The sequence below is a fragment of the Daktulosphaira vitifoliae genome, unplaced genomic scaffold, assembly GCF_025091365.1.
Source record: "Daktulosphaira vitifoliae isolate Bord-2020 unplaced genomic scaffold, ASM2509136v1 Scaffold_1, whole genome shotgun sequence".
Classification (NCBI taxonomy): domain Eukaryota; kingdom Metazoa; phylum Arthropoda; class Insecta; order Hemiptera; family Phylloxeridae; genus Daktulosphaira; species Daktulosphaira vitifoliae.
The window spans coordinates 40849330-40872096 of record NW_026099572.1 but is presented as its reverse complement, the minus strand read 5'-3'; the positions used below and the strand labels follow the sequence as shown (position 1 = coordinate 40872096).

The window sequence follows — 22767 nt, the reverse complement described above, 5'->3', positions numbered from 1 at the left end:
ATTTTGCGTATGGAGTTTTTATATTTAATATGTAATCAATATAATTATTGCAACATTTGTTCAAATCCTTTGCGCAAAATATTAATAATTATGCCATAAATAATTATTACTTAACGTATTTAATATGTTAAAAATAATCAGTGCAAATTATAATTTTTAACCTATTTTTTGGTCTTTAAAGTTAATTTTTTGAAAGTTTATAATGAAAAAAAAGGTTTATTTGTTACCATAACTTATAACTCAACTTCAAATTTGAAATTAAGATTATTAAATAGAAAATTGTATGTGAATTAAAAAAGTAGTATAGTATTTAAAGTGTTAATAATTTATTCACAACCATGAAAAATTTTATAGATCACGTTATATAGTTCATTGTGTTATATAAAATCTATAATAATAATATCTAGTAATAAATTAGTATTTGGTACTTAGTCAAGTTGAAACATTGGATATAACTGAAATTGTTGGGGAATTAATTATTTGAATTTAAATTATTTTTATTATTTATTAAAAAATCAGCTACTAAAAGGACGGTTAATCCGTCCAGATGCCCTCGAATAGAATGTATGCTGTCAACTCATATTCGTGACAAGTTTACTTTCTAATGTTACAAAAAAAACAACTTCATGCAAATTTCTGATCAATAGATATTTTTATTGTATTTGCATTGTTATTTACGTGTAAAAATCATAGAGTAACTCTATGGTAAAAATGACACGGTAAAATTAAAATTTAAGTTCCATCACTCGTCAATAATAAGATTGTTTTTATAAATTCAGAAAAGCGACTGCTAAAATAAATCTAGTTATAGCAATGCAATACGTTAAAATAATTAAATAGGCTGAATATAACGCTCTCCAGTTGGACTTAAGTACAAAGATCTAAATCCGTAAGAGGCTCACCTCTATATAAAAGATACAAATTTAATTTTAGATTAATATAAAAAAATATAATAATAATTTAAATGTGATTAATAAATATTAGAGGGGTGAAAATAAATAGGAACGTTCCAAAGCATTTTTGCGAAACAATTTGTAGCTACCATTCTGTTCCGGAGCAAATGGTCGGAACGATTTTTACTAATAGTTCCGTTCCGGAACAAATGGTCGGAACGATTTTTAGGCAAAGTTCCGTTCCGGAGCAAATAGCCGGAACGAATTTTACTAATAGTTCCGTTCCGGAACAAATGGTCGGAACGATTTTTAGGAAGAGTTCCGTTCCGGAGCAAATAGCCGGAACGATTTTTATTAATAGTTCCGTTCCGGAGCAAATATTGGAACGGAACAAAATTTGCTCCGTTCCGAATCCCTGATAACAAGATGAATAAAATAATTGATATTCATAATTTTGTGATCAATATTTATTAATTATAAATGATCTGAAGTTTAGTATTACATCCATAAAATATTTTAGTTTTAATGGAAGCTTAGAAGGTATCAATTTTATTATGATGTTTTTTTTGTTTGTCTGTCATTTTTCAGTTCCTACTAGGCCGATTTGAAGATAATCCTCAATAATTGTAAAAAGTTTCATCTCTTCCCGTAAATAAGAGAAATAATCCCAAAAATTATGATTTTTTAAGTCAGTGAATTTCGAAATATTTTAAAACTTTTTTACTTAAAATTACCAAAATACTTTTAAAAATGAATTAATCAAAAAAAATTTTTTTATATAAATATATTGGCTATTTCCATTTTATTGTGGATCTGACCTTTTACCTGCTCATATGAGTGGATTCAAAATAGTAATTTTGCATTATTAACTAATGTTTATAATTTAATTTTTAAATTGTTCCAGCAAACATGAATCCTTTAAATGTATCTTAATTCACTGATTCTCATAAAAATTATTTAAATTGATTCTACATTAATATGAGTTACACTTATTTTTAATATTTTGCTAATACCAACTTAAATCAAGAAAAATGATTTTGAAAATTTGAATTAGCTCAAATTGCCAACCCATCTTACTCAGTGCAATGACTTCTTAATTTTTTTTTGAGTATAGGACAGAAATTTTTAAATAAAAAATATTTTACAACGTTAAGAAAACACAATTTGTTTTTAGTTTAACACATTGATCCTGGAAGTTATTGTGATAGTGTGCGTTTTGTTTATGTCTGTGCATAAAAATTCTCACTTGACCAATTTTCATGATTAATACTTAAAAAAATCCCGATTTTAATCTAGTTAACTTATGTCTTCAAAAAATAGAGAGTAGCCCTAAATTTAAGCTCAACATATACTTTGCTAAACTAATTTTCTTTTGTCCTGTTCTAAAACAGGTTTAATGTTGCCTATGAAAGAAATAATACAATCCTTTATTACTTCAACAAATTTTAATTTTGATTATTAGGTCTTATATGAATAATTAATAAATATTTTTTAAATAAAAAAATACCTAACAAGCAGGATGCATTATATCCCAAGTAGAAATTACTAAGGACGCAGTATTGATATTTTGTACTAGAATAAGTCACAAATGATAACACTTTTCTGTACTGTCAGTACTAAGACAGTATTGCAGGTTAGTACCGATTCTATACTGGCTTGTTAATGCTAGAGTACTGGTCAAATAGAGGTCCAAAAATAGCTTAGTACTGGTTTTATATTAACATAACCANATAGAGGTCCAAAAATAGCTTAGTACTGGTTTTATATTAACATAACCATAATGGAGTACAGATTCTATAAAACTAATAATTGCGCAATTCTGCAATTGCATATATAATGCTTACATAGGAGACGATTATTAGTTGAAATACCACTTCGCTGCCTCAAATGTATATAATTTAATGGAGCGTTTTAGAAATTACCTTTTATTGGTAATGTATTACCTTTTACCTAATAAATAAACACACTAAAGATTTTGTGAATTTTGATACGAACTGATTTTCCTAGAACGAAGGAAATAACTACATAATTGCATAGTCAATTCTTAAAAGAGACTATGTTCCTTTTCCTATTTTTTAGGAGATAAAATACTTTTGTTTCAGTCATTAATATATATAATTATATATTTATATTATTATATTGCATAATATACACACACATATTTTAAAACAATATAATATTTATAAATATTATATTGTTATTAAATATTAGGGACGGTGTGGCCGAGTCGGTAACGCGGCAGCGCTTGACGCGTAGTGTCTCAGGTTCGAAACTCGGTCACGGGCGGCTTCATTTACCGAACGAGAGATCAGTTCGGTAATTTGGNATAATCAATAATATCACATAAAAATTGTCCCCTTTATCAAATGACTATTCAATTAAGAATAAATTTTTAATTTATTTGAAAGTCGGAGTAAGAATTTGTTGATGCCATACTATTTTTTTTTCTTGTATGATCATTTAAGAAAACCTTGAGATTTATTATATTTAGTTTATTACAGTATTTAAAATACCCTATATAACTATAGCGATCAGTATAAAAATCCAATAAACAAATTGAAAATCTATCAGTTAATATTTAGCTAGTAAAATATATCCAAAATTAAAAAAATTAAAATAGTTACTCATAAGCAACTTACAATATAACAAATGTTCATTAATGTTGACTTTATATTTATAAATAATGAGAACAGAATAAAAACGTCTAGCATTTCATCAAATTATATTTATATAAAAAAATTTTAATTATAATTATTTTTTTTTTGTTTTACAATGTATTCTTTAAGATTTTACAAGTATAGTTTTTTATTATTTTATGCGATTTTAGGTATAAAGGCAGATATCGATTTAAAAAAGACAATACATCGGTTAGACGAGTTATTAAAGTATTCGGGTTGGAAAAAATTAAATGATTTGTACCATATAATCTATTTTAAAAAACAAAGTTATCTTAAAGATCTGATTGAAACACCTACATCTAGTAATCAATATGATGCAAAAATACGAGCTTTAACTATATATCTTGGATGCACATACGCAAAAGTTACGAATAATGTTCTTTCAGTTATAAGCAACTTTATAGAAAATTACTCACAATTTAAAGAAGATAATGACTTAATAAATGTATACATTTTCACAGAAAGACTCTTAAACATAATAACTACATTTATTGTTCCAATGGCAACATTGATGAAAGGAGCTATGGATGCTTTGGATTTACTACATCATAGACCGTGGATTTCTAATGCACGTACTCGCTATATGATAAGTCCTTCATTGGGGTATATAGGAAATATTCTTGATGAATTAAACAGAGTAGTTCTATCACGTGTTGATATATCTACATGCGACAGGACATTAAACAGTATAGTTCTTATTTTTAAAAGAATAATAAATTATGTAGAAAATGAAACTGTAGACTATTGTAATTTTATACCATATAATAGGAATTATTTATGGCATGAATGGGTTCAGGAATATAAAACCATTATTTTTCAGGGCAAACAATTATTTTTTTTGAAATTTTTTAACAGAAAAATTAAGGATTATATTAAAATAGTAATTATAGAAAAGTATTTTCAACTAGGATTTAAATTTGATCCAATCACCGAAGAAACTTTTATAACAGCACCGAACGAGCTAATTGAATTAGGTAATAAAAATAAAAAAAATATTTATTAAAATATCAATACATTCTATTATTAATTTATTTGTGAATTTAGAATTGGAATTTAAAGTAACAGATCAAGAGTCACCAACACTAATACAAATAGATACCTTTTACATTTAGTAATAAAATAAATATTATCTTACATTAATATGTTACAAATAACTATGATATACATAATTATTTTTATATCTTTAAATAATTATTAAAACATTATAATATGATTCTATTAATAAATGTTAATATATTTGCCAAATGGTTTAACATATATGTTTATCTTATTATTTATAAGTGTAGAATAGAATAAATACGTGTCTTTTGATATTTCATTTAATTATATTGTAATTATAAAATAAATGTTACTCCTATAAATATATTATGAAGTAATAATTTTTGAAAACTATTTTATTAATATTAATTATTATTTTTAAATCTTAGATAAAAAAAAAAATGAAAATTTGTCGACTAATGTTTAGTTAGTTTAATACTCAAAAATAAAATAGTTAAATTTTGTGATAAAATTATTCCTATTTCCTTAATTACATTCTTATTAAAAGTTTTATGATTTATATGTATAATACAAGTATATGAATATATAATACTTATTATAGTAATTAAATTTTGTATCAAATCGATGTTTAATGATTTAGTATTGTAACTTTTACGGAGCAATTATTAAAAAAGTTATTGTATACAGAGTGATTCTTTTAATATTAGTCACTCGATTTCTCTTAAAATAATAGTTATATTAAGAAAATTCTTTTTGGTATTTTTAATATTATATATTATTACTATTTAATTATACATTGAGTCTTTTTCATTTCGTCGAAGTGACGACGTCGAGGATTTACGCAACCGGCTCCAGACGTGTCGCACGTTGGACACGACCAACTGATACCACGACAGAGTACCGTCGCCATCAACGCTGCTGACTTTTTGACGTCTAAGGCCCATGTTGGATACCACGTTGCCGACACCAGCGAAAGTGCCACGATATTATGTGAAGCTGAAAAGGTGTTTATTTCACTATGATATACTTTTTTAAAATTTTTTTGTGTTTGTTACTACTTTTTTCAGCTTTAATCGAACAGATTTTTTTCAATGAAACGTGTAAAGATCCCAAATTGTACTAATCGAAGACAAAATCCTCAAAAATTAAAAAAAATTCCCTCATTCCCTGTAAATGGAATAATCTTCAAAAAAATTACAATTGTTAAAAATTGTTAATTTTTGACATTTTTTTTTTTTAAGCTGCCATGACTCTTTGAAAAATGGAAGAATAAAAACAAAGTTTTTATAGATATTGGTTTTTGTCTATCGTTTGGTATATATTTTTAAAAATCTGACCCTTTACTTAATAGTATATTTTTAACTACAACAGTCTTTTGCACATAGAAGATACAATATCTGGACAACATATTTTTTATTTCTTAGTATTTAATGTATGTTTTAATTTAACATATGTTTAAAGGACGAACACTTTCAATAGTTAATTTGAAAAAGTTCACTTTTTTGCGAGAGTCGCTTATTCAAATCATCTCTGGGATCAGGTGAAGAGACAGATTTTGGAAAATATTATACAAATTGAATGGAAAATACTTTATTTAAAAAAATTATTATGATTCATCTATTTTTAAAAATGTTATGACATTATATATTTTATTGTTTTTTTCTTAATATTCGCTCTAGCTTTAGATTGTAATTCTTTTAGCGGTTTTTATTTGTCTCTAGTAGTAATAAGACTAAGCAAAGAACCAAAATTGAATCTTGGAACATACTCATGTAAAAGCACAAAAGGAGACGAGTGTTACTGAGTGAAAAATTCATTTGTTGTTGTACCATATTCATTAGATGATCTGCATATTCCTAACATACCTTTCTGTAAACAGGTTTATCTATTGCACAAAGTTTGTAAAGTATTTGCTTATTGTCTTTCCAAATTTTACATTTTGTTTGAGTCAAAAATTTAGTTATCATAGAAAATTTTCTGCTAGTCGTCTGAAAAAACTAGTTAACCCAATAAATATCCTTACCTAAAGTACTGTCTTGGGTACTAAATAGTTGCCATCATTTTGTATTTTTTTGACTAATAATTAAAAATCCCAAAAATTTAATTTTTGTTTCAATTATACACTTGGATGATCTTAATGTTAGCTTAGTCAAATGTATTTGTAAGTATCCACTAGCTAAATCAAATTGAACAAATAATTTTCTTTATTTGAAAATTCAATAAGATCAGTCATATTTGGCAATGAGTAACTTATAACTAAGGGGTGACAAGAGAAAATGGGCAAAAGAGAAGAAGAATATAAAACAATAAAAAATTCTTTTGAGTACGTACACCCAAATGTGGAGTAATAGAAAATAAAGAAGGAGAAAATATTTATGAGCAGGAACAGGTTGTAGATAGATAGAAGGTATACAAAGAAACACTGTATGGTAAGAAGAACTAGTTGTTATAGATTTAGAAAAAATAAATGATATTGAGCATGATGAAGAGTATGTAGAATTTCCGACATTCAGAGAAGAATTTGAAAAAGCATAAAGTGATTTAAAAATAAAGGAAGCGGCAGGAATAGATGAGATCCAAGCCGATTTTTGGAAAGAAGCAGGAAAAAATATGGTCAATGAATTATTTTAACTCATTAGAGATATCTACAAAACGGCGGATATACTCACTGACTTTGTAAAGAGTATAATTATTCCCATACAAAAAAGACATCAGCTAAAAAATGTGAACAATATCGAATAATTAGCTTGCTTTTGCACGCTTAAATGATTTTAACAAAAATTATGTATAAAAGAATAGGAGAGAATATAGTAGACATATTGTCAGAGGACCAATTCGGATTAAAAAAAAAAAAGTGTGTACGAAAGAAGTGATATTAGCTTAAAGATTAATAGTGGAGAAAAGAATACGAAAAGATAAGTCCATGTTTAATGCCTTTGCTGACATCGAGAAGGCATTAGATAATGTTAACTGGGAAATAATGTTCAAAATGCTGAAAAGAGCTAGAGTTCAAACCACGAAAAGGAAACATAGTATGTAGTAGCAAAATAACATAAGATCAAAAGTAAAATTAAAGGGCGATGAAACTGTAGAAAAAGTAGAAGATTTAGTATATTGGGTAGAACTATAAGCTCAGATGGGAGATGCAAAAAAGAAATTGTAAAGAGTATATGCTAAGCTAAGGTGAAATTTAATAAGAGAAGTTGTCTTTTTACTTTAAAAAAATTGATTTCAATAATAGAAAGAATCTACTAAAAACGTATACTTGGATCATCATGTTATATAAATGCGAAACACGGAAAAGCCATTGTAACAGAAGAAATGAAAAGAATAGAGGCATTCGAAATGTGATATTACAGGAGGATAGAAAACATAAGTTGGACTGATAGAGTTACTAATGAAGAAGTTTTAAAAAGGGTATCTGAGAGGAAATTAATATGGAATTGTATACAGAAAAGGCGAAATGAATTAATAAGTTATATTTTCAGACTCGTTGGGTTGCTATTACTAATTTCAGAAGGAATAATCGACGGAAAAAATCATTAAGGAAAACCAAGATTACAATACATAAATCAGATAATAGAAAATAGAGGATGTAATTCTTATGAAGAGTTGAAGAGGAAGGCTAGTGATAAAAAAACATGGAAGTTGCTGAAATCTTATCATTAGATTGATTTCTACAGAGAAATAGAGATAGAGAGTTTTATTAAATTTTATTGAAAATAAGTGGGAGAATATTTATGTATCTGAGTGAGAGGATTAGCACGACATTCTGATGTGTAATGATAAAAATAACATAACTCACACCTTATCTCCAATCAATATTTTAAAATGTTAATAACTCCCAAACTACTAGTATAAACGTTGACACAAAATAGATGTTTTTTCAGTAGACGGTTTTTTAAAAATAAAATTATAATACAGTCATATGGAACTTTAAATTTTTCAATTAAATTAATTCACTACATAATTAATGTAACTAAATGATAGAAATACATCTCATTTAGGTATTAAAACGTGTGTAGTTAATTTTTTAATGTATTTATAGAAAAAAAATATTTCAAAAAAACGTTAGAACCTATTTATTCCAAGGCGAAGATTTCTACAATGAAAATGAAAATTAACATTATAACACTTTGTTACATTTCTGATTCAGGAGACATTTTGATTTTCAAAGGACACATTATTTTAGGCCCTGATGCTGTAGTACTTGTTATAAGTCACCATTTGTTCTTCTTGGTTGTAACTGTTATGTTGAACAGAGAAACATAATTTTTATTTGTGTGTGTGTGTGTGTATTTAAATCTGGTACCTATCCGTCTGCTGTGAAACATTATTATATACATTGTATACGTCGCCACGTAAACTCGATATACATTTGCGTTACCTATATATACATATCTAAGCATTATGTTATCATTATTATTATATACGTTGTTGTGCCGGCTGTTATCGATCGAAAGCTCTCTGGTCGGGCGCGCGCGACAACGTCCGTATAGCAAATGTCCTGCGCGGATGTGGCGGCCGGTTCCCCCCAGTGTTGCCGTACAGTATATTATTTTGTTATAATAATACACGGACCGACGGTAGCGTAACGTATAGTGTCGCGAGGGTTGCAGACTCGGTGCGGGTATGTCTGGAGGCTCTCATGGAGGCAACCAGCTCGTCGCTAGCTGCACCGCTTAGTCCTCCATTGATCAGCGGCAGGTACATGTCCTTCAATTGATTAACATTAATAGGTTTTATATAAATCCAAAAGAGCAATCTAAATGGCTTTGTCATTTGACTTTTTTTTTATTTGAATTTCAATTGATTAAAGAAATATCCTCGAGCTAAGTAAGGAATGATTAGTTAACTTAGTTACATGAATGTTACTCAATGTGTGTTAGTGGAAATAAAATATTTAACGACCAGATTATTGTTTCATTTTAGTCATGGATTGACTTGTAACTAGACTGCTAAAAAGTTTAAAAAACTTTTATTCATATTTATATGTTAAAATAACGTTTTTAACGTCGTTTATTACTAATTATTTTTACAGCATTAAAAAGGAACCGACTTCGCCTTTGCCATCAAGTCCAACGAGCAAGTTGATTGATTCAGTAATTATAAGAAACCCAGGTAAGTTTTCCTTTAATTAATACTAATTGAAATTAGTATTTCTTAGAGCTGTAGTTAGTACAACAATAAGTACACAATCACTTTGAAATTGATTGGTGATGATTCGTTATATATTATCACATATATGACAGTAGGATCGCGTTAATTTTTTTTTTATCTCTGCTGCGGTCCATTCATAAGTAACTAATCTTGCAACACCACTGATCTGCAACCGCGTACCGTATAGCCGGAATAGATACCTAATCACATGACGGATAATCAAGAATCCATTATGAGAATTTATTAATGCAGCAACCCGACAGTGCGGCAAACGAAATAGGTGAACGCACTTTGCACATCATCAACCGCCACATCTTTTGTGAAAAGAAAAAATTAAATAAAAAATTCTAGCAGTCATAACCCTGAACATCAGAACGGGAGACTAAACGTACCAGTCATTGTTAAATGCCACGTCCCTGAAGAATTCTGCTATAATTACTCAGCGTATTTGGCATATGATATTAATAAGAATTTATTTTTTGTGATTTGAGCTCCAATTTTAAGCTCAAATATATCTATGTTCTAAAATTAAAATAGTTATTAAGTTTTTCAAAGTTTCTTGGACATTAAACTCTAGTTTCGAAAATTCATCATCATTACGATACAAAGTGAACTTAAAATTTTATATGATAAAAATTGATCACTTATGACTAATTAATTTAATAAAATTTTATCTGTATATTTCTAATCCAATTATTTTATAGAAGTTAAAAATATTTCAAATAATAATCAATTTTTATATTTTTGTCTGTGAAATCGAATAATTACTATCAATTACTTTATAACTGCGTATGTGAATTAATGATATACTATCGATATTAATAGTTTAAATATTAGTTTTATTGCAAAATGTCATTTTAATTTTTTTTATTTTAAATGGCATTTAAATTAATATAATGAAAGTATAATAATCTTATTATAAAGTAAAATTCAAAATGGAACTCTTTATAATCAATTTAAATTATCTGTTTATCAACAAACAAAAAATTAATTTACTTTCATTAGTCATTTTGACGGTTTTTAAATGGTAATTTAATGTTATTATTATAATTCAAAAGTAATTTACAATGTATTATTAAATACTCGGACTACTACTAAAGAATTCGGAAAAAATGGATGGATAATTAAAAAAAATATATTTTACTGGGTTCTTATAATATTTCAAAAAATGTCGAAAATTGAATTATGTTTTTATTTAGATTTTTTGATAGTGCATATTATAAAACAACTTATTGATCACTATCAATTGTTTACTCAATAATATAAACTTTATAAAAACATAAATAATACAAAAATCTTAAATACATGTTTAGATTTTGTAAATGGTCGAAAACCTTTCAGTATTTACGACAAACATTAAACATATATGTTTAATATATGTATAATATGATAATTGCAGGTTTTTTTTTATATACTATTCTAACAGCAAAAATACTGATAAAAGTTATTTATTCGTCTTCCTCCTGAGAACAGATATTTGAATGAAATTAAATAGACTTGAAAAAATAAATCAAGAATGCAAATCTATTAAATGTATCATATATACTGATTATGCTATAAATTTATTGTACTATTTAATTATATATAAGAATTGAGATTCTTTATTAAACTTAAAAGTTTATGGATAAGAAAAAATATAATCATTTAACGATGAAAGTGTCATAACAAACTCAAAGAATTCCCTATGGAATATACATTATGTATTATTAAATAATCAACCGTCAGATGAAGGATGTTGGGTGCGCCAACATAAAATTTAATAATTCACCAAAACTTTAGAGAAACTTCCAAAACAATAAAGATACAAAAAAAAGGTATCTATCAGATGGTAAAAGGGATGTGTGAAGTTACTGAATATTTTAAATGTAGTTCTCTTTTCCGGTACCAGTTTTCGTCAATAAGTTTAGTAACTCTACAATACATTACCTTTTTATTTTGTTCTTGTTTCATATATCGAAACATATATTTTTTAAATATATAGACTACAAATGGTTTAATAAAGGGTGTTTAGTAAGCAAGGGAACAGATCAATTTTTAGAAATAACGAGAACCTTTTCCAAGTTTATGAAAAAACCAATGATTGCAATAATTACAATAACAGTATAATAAAATTAATATGATAAATACAAACGAGATACAAATATGTATTTAACATTATATAAAAATATTGTAGTTTTAAAAATAAAGCTTTTTAGCAGTAGCTAATCAATCGAAAAATAAATCAATTTTACTACTACTAATTTCTTTTATTTTTCTTAATCTTCTATTGACTTTTGTATAAAAAATACAATTTTATTTGATAGGTGGGATATAGATTAATAACTACACAAGTAAATTGACTGCAAATAGAATAATAAGGCGAAATGTTAACTAATATTTCAGGGTATTCTAATTAATTATTAGTTAGTCCATATACCGAGCACATATCTAACATTAGGCTACTCTTAGCAAGGCTAGCAATTTAAAAAACAAAGGAAACTTTGCCCAAATAAAGATTAATATCATATTTCTCGACTTTAAATACCAACATACGTAGGAATACTGTATTATTGAACACTATAAATGTATTTAATATAAAAATATAAATGCATACATTTTTCAAATTAAATAAAACATTATAACATTTGGTAGTAGTTTTAATACAGATAAGTGTAGGATTTTCAAAAGAAATTAGATTATTTTATTCGTTTGTCATTTTTAAAATAGTAAAAAATTGTTCAATATTTTCAAACGTATGTTTGAACTATACAAAAGTCAATCAAACAGTTTTTTTTATAAATTTTTAAAATGAATGCTGTATACTGACGAAACTTAATTTATAAATTTCACTTCTACATCGCAGANTTTTTTTTATAAAAAAACAGTTTTTTTTATAAATTTTTAAAATGAATGCTGTATACTGACGAAACTTAATTTATAAATTTCACTTCTACATCGCAGAATTCAAATCAAAATCTATCCCTACTCCATAATTTGATTAACATTTTAGAATTTTTCTAAATTTGAAATTACGAATTGGTTTATTCATAATTTTAGTCTTGTGATCTTATAAATTAAAATGCTGTGCTCATTAAAATAGAAATAAATTAATGTTTTAAGTGTTAGTGAGATACTATGCATATTTAATTGACTAAAACCACTTTGACTGAAAAATTATCTAGAAATATATCTATAATGTTTAATTGTTTTTAGATTTAACTTAATTATATTAATAATAATGGCACTAACTTTAACTAAAACTATCTAATTTAATTATTATAATTATTCGAATTTAGATCATTTTACTCTTTTTCTTTCAATGTAATTTTTTTTTAGTATATTTAGTAACTAAATTTTAATTTTTCAATCTCACAAAAATCAAGAATGATGTACATTATTAATGATAAATGTAAATAATATTGTAGTTAAATTTATTATATTTTGGAAGTATTTAAATGATTTGCGGGATCATGTAATGTATTAATTAAACAGATTATTTCACATTTGGCTTTTTATTATTTCAAGAAGTAATTAGTATCCCAATATGTCCGAAACGAACGTTGTTCTTTTACGGCCAGTGCTCGATAAGGTCAAGAAACTGAACGTAATAACAAACCTACACTTGTTTTAACAAATGATAACTATTACAATTGATCTTGATGCATATACAATATTATTCTTCCATACATTAAAACATTATTGAATAAAATTTAACCACTCGTTTCCACAATGAATATCATGTTTGTTGTTAGGTCGTACATATGGTTTGTTAGGAGTTCCTTACAACATTTTTTTTAGCCAATGCAATTACTTAAAGTTTATTTATTTTGCTAAGCCGTTTGCGGTTTATTAAAAATATACCATGTTATAGATCAAAGGAGTCTACTTAGTCGGTAATATGAAAAGAGAGAGAGAAAAACAGCCAAATAATCAATGCGTGTTCCAAAAATATTTTCTTTCGGAACTAAAACCGGTTTATCTTATAGGATTTAAAGTTCAAAAATCATACCAGCCACGAGTTTGTTTTCCGAGATAAAACCGGTTCACCAAGCAACCATTAATAAAAAATATACATATATGTATAAGGAGAGAAAAACATAATTTATTTTTATTTTCATTATTTTAATTCGTTATGAACTCAGTTGACCTTTCGTATTTTCGGAGTCGATTATTTCATATTGTCGCGTGGGTTTCAAAACGAACTGAGATATAAATGCATCTGATACGTAATACACAGTATCTTTCCAGTACATGACAGTAGTAATAGGTAATACCATTTGTACGACACGCGTAACACAAATCATTATCATAATATTGAAAAGGAAACACAAGAAACGGAAATCGAACGTTCTCTTTGCGGCTCGTACATAACGTGTTTAAAGTTATACAGACAGAGGCAGACTGGGAGGCCAACCGCCCAGAGGACACAAAAATTGATTCGTTTCAAAAAATGTTGCATCAATAAAAAAAAAAAGGTTTCCGAAAATTATTTTTAATACCCTTAAAATCATAATCATCTATCACAATTAAAAATCCAACTTACTATAATTTATTTTCTCATCAGTGATATATTAAATGATACAGAATATACGCAAACCAACGATAATAAATGATAATAAAAATATATAATAGTTAAACATGATTCTTTGTTGGATTAACCATACCAATTACGCTATTCATAGCGACCCTCATCAGTCTATAGACGGCTACTCGGGGGATCCTGTGGACAGTCCGCCCCTATATACAGATCAATGAATATAACTTACTAAATAACTTACTCGTGTCTTGATCCAACGTCTAATTATTATAAAACAAAATGCACGTGCAAGTTGGCGGCATGAATGGCCAATGACTTTTTGATTTAAAGATGCGGTATAAATACATTATATACCGTAATACATCCACGAAGTTACATATTGATTTATACCTGAAGACAATATTTTAAGGCACCTTTCATTCATTATTGTTTGAAGTTTGACAACGACAGAACTTTTTCGACAAAGGAACTTCATAACAAAAATGTCAAATTAACTTTTTCCACATAAACGGGCTTCTAAATATCAAAAAAATTAAAACTCGCTAGTAGACACTGAGAATTTGTTACGTCAACTCCAAAAATATTTTGTTGGTTTTTAAAGATCATCGTCCTACTCGTTGATCCATAGAAACCGGTCTACATACTAAAATGTGTAACATTCTGGATCAATTATTAAATAATTATTTGGTTAATTTGATTTATAAAGATTAATTGTTCAATAAATAATATTTGCAGAGCACTAGCAATTTTGTTTATCGATTAAATCCAAAAACTGATGATTATGTTTTAATGTGACATGCATTGTTGTGGATGGTATCCTCAACAAAAAGATAATATTCATATTTTAACTGAGTGTATGAAAAACGATAGGATTATTAAAAACCATAATGTATAAAACACGAGTATAAGGAACACAGCAAATGATTTCTATTCTTCGTTTGTAGTACTTAATAACCTGTTGTATTAGTCTTCGTTACAACATTATATAATAAAATAACTATTAATTATACAACATAATAAATATACAAGCTGCACGATTACAAATACCCTCATTGTTATAGTATAAGTTACTGTTGGAAAATTATGATCATCTTCTGATTTATTAATGAAATCCTGCATATTCTCTCCATGAAGATTCTTCGTGTTAATAGTTACACTTAGTTTACAAAATGCACCTCGAAGGATTTTAGTGAAAACGTGTAATTAATTTAACCTCAAAACATTATATTTAGTCAGATGTAAAATCAGGTACAACATAAGATATTAAAATCTTATGCGTCAAAATTTAAATAATTTATTACGCCATCAATTTTTTTGAATCCGACCATAGATTTTGTCAAGCTATTTTAATACTATCTAATACTTAAATATTGTTTGCGAAATAAATTTTATTAGGCATTAAAAAAAAGAATCAAATGCGATAAAATTCAGCTTACAGTATAAATAGAAATGATACCAAATAATGGAATATATCAAAAAAATGTTGGACACAAGAAATAATACTTATAATTTATCGATTAACAAACAATATTGACTACTTATGTGAATAAGAAATAAACGTTTGCACGATTTTAATCAAGTTGCTAATATATTACCGAATGGAAAACAAGATCTATTCGTTGTACTTTGTGTTGCCAGCAGGAAATCAACGATCGCTTGAGAATTTTCGCATAATGCATTTGTATCTATGTATTAGTGTTTCAATTGAATATTGTCCGGACGTGTAATAGCGTGACAACAGTGGAATTAGATAAACTAATTAAAGATGACATGGATTTTGAATTTATCTTTAATGTATTTTTATAGTAAGTAGTCTGCTCAATATAAAAATGTCAGTAATGTTGGGGGTTAAGAATTAATTACCGTTTTGGATGCTCGTTTCTTATCCATACTATTAGACACTACGACATCAATATTACAGAGAATATTAGCTGCCGGTTGGTCGTGCACTTGGCATTGTCGATGTACAGCATCATTACATTAATGTACAACGGCAGTTTCTATGGAATTCTCTTCAACCCTGTGCAGAACTTAGACACAGGTACAGAAATATTACTAATATAATTGTTATGAGTTGAATAACGTGCCGTGCTAAAACTGGTTGCGCGCCTATTTCGCCAGTAGCGTTTTTCAAGTTCGCGTTTTACTGGCGCGCAGTCGCCGAAGGATTATTGTTGCAGATATTTTCATTGTCATCTTATCCTCGACGTGTATCTGATCTCCCTGGAATGATTCCAGAAGCACTTCTACAAAGATAAATTCCTGCATATTGACGTGGGCTGCTTTTAATATGCGCAACGCCAAGATAACTTCTCTTACTCGGTAATTTCACGGAAAACTTTTACCAACGTCGTGTACGATTAGTTCTACAGATAGTACACAACAATTACGTAGTTAAAACATTTGATCTGAACGAAGTCCGAGTTTACTATCCGACTGTGGAATAGTCGATAGTGAGCAGATTCCCTTGGGTAGTTTAATTCTATTGAATAACAGTAGTATTTGTAATAATAATTCATTTTTGAAATATTAATGACCAAATAATATTTTAAGTTTTACCCTGGGCGTACTACAATAAATATATGAGGGATTCTCCACTAATTGCTTATTTTTAGTTTTTTTTTCGTTGCACAACATTAAATATTTTTCTGAAGTGGTCTTTTTACGTTACAGTTTGAATGTTGAGCTTTTGTCACCCCGATACGTTTTATTAATTGTATTTATTCAATTCAATTGTTCTTATGAGCGTTATACTGAATAAATAAATAAATAAATCACGACTGAATTAGGATTTCGATAGTAAAAATTCAATAACAAAATTATTGCTTTTTGACTATGGACTGTAGATAGTAGCAAACCATATTTTGGGACCTTCCAAATTTTAAGGGCTACTTTGATTAATTTGTTTGNATACAATAACAAAATTATTGATTTTTGACTATGGACTGTAGATAGTAGCAAACCATATTTTGGGACCTTCCAAATTTTAAGGGCTACTTTGATTAATTTGTTTGTACAAAACGTATTGAAGGGGGAAAGGAGGGATATTCTTTAAGCGTTTTCGGCGTATAGCTGTTAAACGAAATCATAGTAATGTATGATTTATAAAAAAGATTTGTCACACGTATGTCCGTCTGTAAATGTACTTTTATGTATTTTATCATTTTGTTATAATATAATATTTTAATTAAATTGTTTAATATGATAACGATTAAGAATAATATACATTTTACTCAAATCAAGTATTGAAATTTCCAAAATGGGTCGATGCAACTATTAATTGGGGAGGGGATCCCCCCCAATTCGAATCAGCCTGAGGCAATAGCACCCAATTGTTCCGCGTGAAGACACACGCCTGTTTTTAAGAAAAAAAAGTTTAGAAAATTGTTTTCATGTTCTTTATTTGGTCTCTTCAGGTTAACACCTGCTGTTCGATAAGAGTCACTTAGATTAGTTATTATTTGAAAATTACTGCGATTTAAAGTTGCACTTACGTAAATGTAGTCACTAGCGGCCAGCGGACGCCTTTGTCAATTTCGTAGTGCGCGGACAACGCAACAGCAGCTACAGCGACTTGACGCCGCGGCACTCCCACTAAACCGATGCCGCAGCGGTCGACGTCGAGTGCGTACAGTACTACCACCGTACCACCATCATCGGTCGCACCACACCACCGCTGCTTCATCTTACAACCTGCGGCAGCGGTCACTGAACTATCAACAGCACACTCACACACAATATTGTATACACTTACACGGGCCGACCATAGTACATAACATAGTAGTTTACCTGCAGCCGTCTTCCACGTACCAAGACACAGGCGCGGGTTCGCGGCGTTTGTGTGCGGGATTCAGCGGCAGCACGTGTGCTGTAAATAATATCACCAATAGTGTCATAGTATGACACTCATTTAGTGGTGTTTCAATAAATATATAATCTTTTTTTTATTTTGTTTTTTCCGTCTATAAAAGTATATATTTGCTTTACCTTTACGATCACAGTGTAATCTATTTCCGGCAACCTAAGTATGCGAACCGAGGTCGCTGGTGCCGCCGAAAGTTCGTACACGAAATAGTGCAACAATGTTCGGTCTACATAATGTTACGTTGTGGTGCAGTGACTTAACCGTTGCGCGAGGACCGTCGTCCTTATCACTGCTTACGTCGTGCTCGCGAGTATCGCTGTGAAACGGTCGTCCGATGGACGTGTTCAACCAGTCGCTAAACACGGGCTTAGGCGGTGCGCCGCCGCCCGATAAGCTAACGGCTGATGTGTCTTTTGGTGCTGGTACTACGGAAGAGTTTAACCTGAGCTTTTTCGACGATACCACCACTGATACGGCGGGTTCCGAAAGTCACGATCCTTCGTCGTCTCAGGCATTTCCCGACGACCCAGGTTCTGTTGAATCGGCCGTTTTGTCCCCGCACGCAACGTTTCAGGACGTCTGCGTGCAATCGCCGAGTAGCTCGACTTACCGGCCGCCTCCAACGGCTCAGGCGTACGTATCGGCGACTCGTCCGCCCGCTGTTAACGCCAACACTACACCGTCCTCCTCGACGGCCGTCCCAGGTACGTACGGCCCCAATATCATTAAATGTTCAAAGTCTCACAGTTAAACTTATTCAAACTATTTTTAAAGTTGATTTAAAATTTTCGTTAATGAAAAGTTCACAAATCTTTAAATTACCAGTACGAATTACTTTAACTCGGGTTAAATAAGTTCTTAGCGATAGTGAAAGCGCTACAATCATTTGTAATCGTACGATTTACCTATTTACGACCGGTAAAATATTTTACAGGAAATGATTATGCAATGATTTGTGCTGTTGCTAGTTTTGTTTCATTACCTATTGTAAACAACAACAGTATTTTTTATTAAAAAAATATTCAATATTGGTTATTATTTTATCATTGCTTATCAGTATACCGGACCTCAAATCTATATCTATCAAAGTATTTACTTGGTCTTATAAAATTATTTGAAAGTCCTACTTAATAAACTGAATTTGAATAATTTATTTTCACTTTACATGTACATAAGATAAATATAAGATCTACTCTTTTAATAATTTACCATAGTGAAAATCCACAAAACTAATTATATAATAGTTTATTTATTATAGACCGCACGCTTTGTACTTTTGTAATTTTTTTTTAAATATTTTTCTTAGTTAATACTGATTCAATTATTGAATCATCATTTTATTTAAAATTTTACCAATACATTTTCATGTACACAACATTTTATCTATTTAAACTTCATTTATTAAAATGAAATAAAACACTCAGTACTAAATTATTAAATGATGACTCCAAGTTCAATTTTATATTACGATATTCTTCCAATGCTAATTGATGAATAATGATTGTGCGTTGTTTATACTTAGAGACTTATTATGCTAAATGCTTGTCATAAAAAGTATTAATTATTCTATCTAATTAATCGAGAACAGTGGAAATTATTGCAATGAAAGACTTTGTTTCTATCACTTTTTATTAAATTAATCTAAAATTGTGTTGGAAAACAAGAGTTTACCAAAAAGCCAGTCAGCTTATGTTTAAATTAATGAGCCGAACGACCTTCGATTTGTCACATTTAACTATAACTTAATCGTAAATTTATAACTTTTATTAAATTCCATAAGACATCCTTTTAAAATATTTTTTAATATTATTATCAAACTAATTCCAGTAGTTATAACCCTGAAAAGGTTCATCGACCATTGTATTGATATTACAAGTATCTGCGTATATTTTCACGGCTAATAAAAAAAAAAAATATATATATCATTACTTTATAGTCAGTACAGATATAAAAGCGCTTTGAATACAAATATCTTAACGGAATGTCCATAAAATGAAAACAAAATTATTTTCAGTTTATGCGTTTGATTGAGTAGTTGTCTTGACAAATAAATATAAATTACACAATTCATAGTTTGTTATCACTTTCGAACAATATCATGTGTGTAATTAAAAGTTTAGGAACTTTCAGATTTTAGTTAAAATTTACTCTTTCCCCGAGTTTAAAATTCGCATTCGCATCGTCACCGATGGTTGGTCAACGCTGTTGATATTGAAGATCATTCACTTTGCTCGAGTACCGTTACCATGACTAACGCACACAATACCATTATTATAACTATACAGCGAGTACTGGCGGGCGGCCAAGAGCGGGCACGCATCTATGACGACGCATTGGTTACCAAAATTGCTTTGGGCTATAGCCAACTCATCAAATTTAATATTTAAACAACTCCATGTTTTTCTCTTAGTTTCCGTTTCAAATAGATAAAGCCCTCTCGGCTAATTCGATTTTAAAATATTTTCCTATTAAAAATTCAATCGTATTCTTGGATATATAATTTTCATTCTCTTATTATAGTTTTTAAGGGCTTTTAATTTGTTTCCAATAGTTTTAATTTGTAACAAAACTTAAGCATGCACACTATTTATGTAAAGATTTATTTGTGCTTAAGTAACGGTTTTAATTGTTCAAAAGTGATTATAATAATTATTAAAATATTGTACGGTTGACATGGTAGCCAAAAGTTCTAGTAATTCCAGATAATGATAGAGAGTTTTTTTAGTAACAAAACCAGTATTTTGCGGTTTTATACCGCAAAATAAAAAAATACAATACATTTTTCGAAGTTCAACGGTAATAATATTACTGTTAAACTTTTTACTGTATTAATTTTTTTAAATAACCCTATTTGGTATACAAAAATAATTAATGAAAGTATTATTTACAAATCTTAACAAATGTTTAATATAAACTCAATTGTTTCGAAACTACTAATGTAACTCAATGAGATTCAAAATTTGCTTATTTGTCCAACCTCATTTAAGCTTTTAATTATTTTTCTCGCTATAATCTTATATGTTCGGATTAATAAAAAATTAACATTTTTAATTTTGTCGAGTTTGAACTTATACATAACTATGGGACAGCTTTCAGGGTATTTAATATGAGTTTAATGATTTTCTAGTGTGCATATAATTTTAGTTAACCGAAAATAAATAATTGGTAAGAAGAGTACAATTCGAGCAAAATACTTTTTAGGATCTAATTTTATGTATGATCGTCGCAGTAGACATTTGGATACACATGCTTGCATTAATATAACAAATTCAATAATAATTTATGAAGGAGTATAAAAAGCTCCGACAGCGACACGTTAAAAAACTATGTTAACAACAAACGCCTATACTGTCATCGGTTATAGATAATATAACGTATTGATTTTCAACAGTTATATTGCACGACAACACTGGACGTTCTAAAAACTTCTCATATCATCAACGATAATAAAATAATATTTTATATGACTCTACGCTGTGTTATCCTTTACTGCATTGCCGCATTCGACCAAGTTTAGTGTACTATTTTTACGCAGCTTCGCATCATTAACGTCTTTAATTATATATTATTGATATTTTTATTATTCTATCTGAAAGACTATACCAATAACGAGATGTTATGGGATATATGTAAGGAAATAACGACAACGGTCATTTTTTAAAACTCTTAATGTTTTTCAATGTTAACTCCAAAATTATTCGAAAATCTGAGTAAATTTTTTGTGGTTAGATACTTTTTTTCACTTTTTTAAAATAAAATTTTTTTTAGGGGGATATAAAAAACGAGAAGAAAGGAATACAGTTTCTTAAATTCCGTACATATAATAAAAACAGTAACTGAACGATATGGCGTAATGACAAATTATAACTGTTGCCCACAAAATAAAATAAAAAATGAAAATAAAAATTCAAATGTTACAATAAGCTACAATACTTTAGTTTTATAGCGATTCTATTATCTGATCGTGATAGGCTAAAGAAGGCAAATTATTAAGCTAGATTGACTGAAAAATTAAATAAAACTAGTATTTTTAATAAAAGATGTAAACTCATCGTTAAATTGATGATTTTGTCATTAACTTTCGGTGGTTTGTGTGATGATATATTTCATATTTTTTTTGTCGGTTAAGTACTATTTAAATATTAATATACTCCATTGCCCAGTGTTTAATATTCATATATGTTGTTGTACAGCGTATGGAAAAAAAAACCTTCCAACCTTAAGTTTGCTTAAAAGCACAAAAAATCGTTTAAAAATTAATACTTTCGGTTTGTGTTGTTTTAATTATGCAGAGGTAAAATCCAAATATACTCTATCGATTCAAAATGTTCTTTTAGGTGTGTTTGAACTCTTGAACAAATAAAAACTACATGCACGTGGCAATTCATCTTAAAACAAATATAAATTGATTGAACATCGCCTATTCTAATACGGTATTAAACAAAACCTATATAACTTTTTGGAGAAACATTAGAGAGGAGTTTCTTTTTATCACTCTTACTTCTTATATTTTCTCATCACTATTACTTTCATTTTTGAAAAGGGAATCTTTTGGTAGGTCTCCCTAAAATTTGGTTTTTTTTTAAATACGATATTTCAGAACCCAACACTCATTAAGAATTGTGCATTACATAAGTTTTTATAACACGCTTTGTT

The 22767-nt window shown here is 28.5% G+C and overlaps 2 protein-coding genes across 4 annotated transcripts in view; both read left to right on the top strand.

Annotated features, from left to right (window-relative positions):
• Nucleotides 1–3638: 3638 nt before the first annotated feature.
• LOC126910292 (uncharacterized) lies at nucleotides 3639–4897 on the top strand. The gene is made up of 2 exons (XM_050692732.1): nucleotides 3639–4545; nucleotides 4616–4897. Exons 1-2 carry the CDS (start codon nucleotides 3666–3668, stop codon nucleotides 4681–4683), a joined length of 948 nt encoding a protein of 315 aa, XP_050548689.1. The 5' UTR covers nucleotides 3639–3665; the 3' UTR covers nucleotides 4684–4897.
• Nucleotides 4898–5497: 600 nt separating this feature from the next.
• Nucleotides 5498–22767, top strand: part of LOC126894703 (ecdysone-induced protein 78C) — a 30399-nt gene continuing 13129 nt past the window's right edge. The window contains exons 1-2 of one of the 3 annotated variants that reach the window (XM_050665898.1): nucleotides 5498–5574; nucleotides 9612–9691. In XM_050665898.1, the coding sequence (XP_050521855.1) occupies nucleotides 5513–5574; nucleotides 9612–9691 (142 nt within the window). In that variant the 5' untranslated portion in view covers nucleotides 5498–5512. Of the gene's footprint in view, nucleotides 5575–9129; nucleotides 9278–9611; nucleotides 9692–18023; nucleotides 18816–22767 lie in introns of those variants that run through there. The other 2 variants (XM_050665899.1, XM_050665897.1) reach the window with 2 other exon arrangements.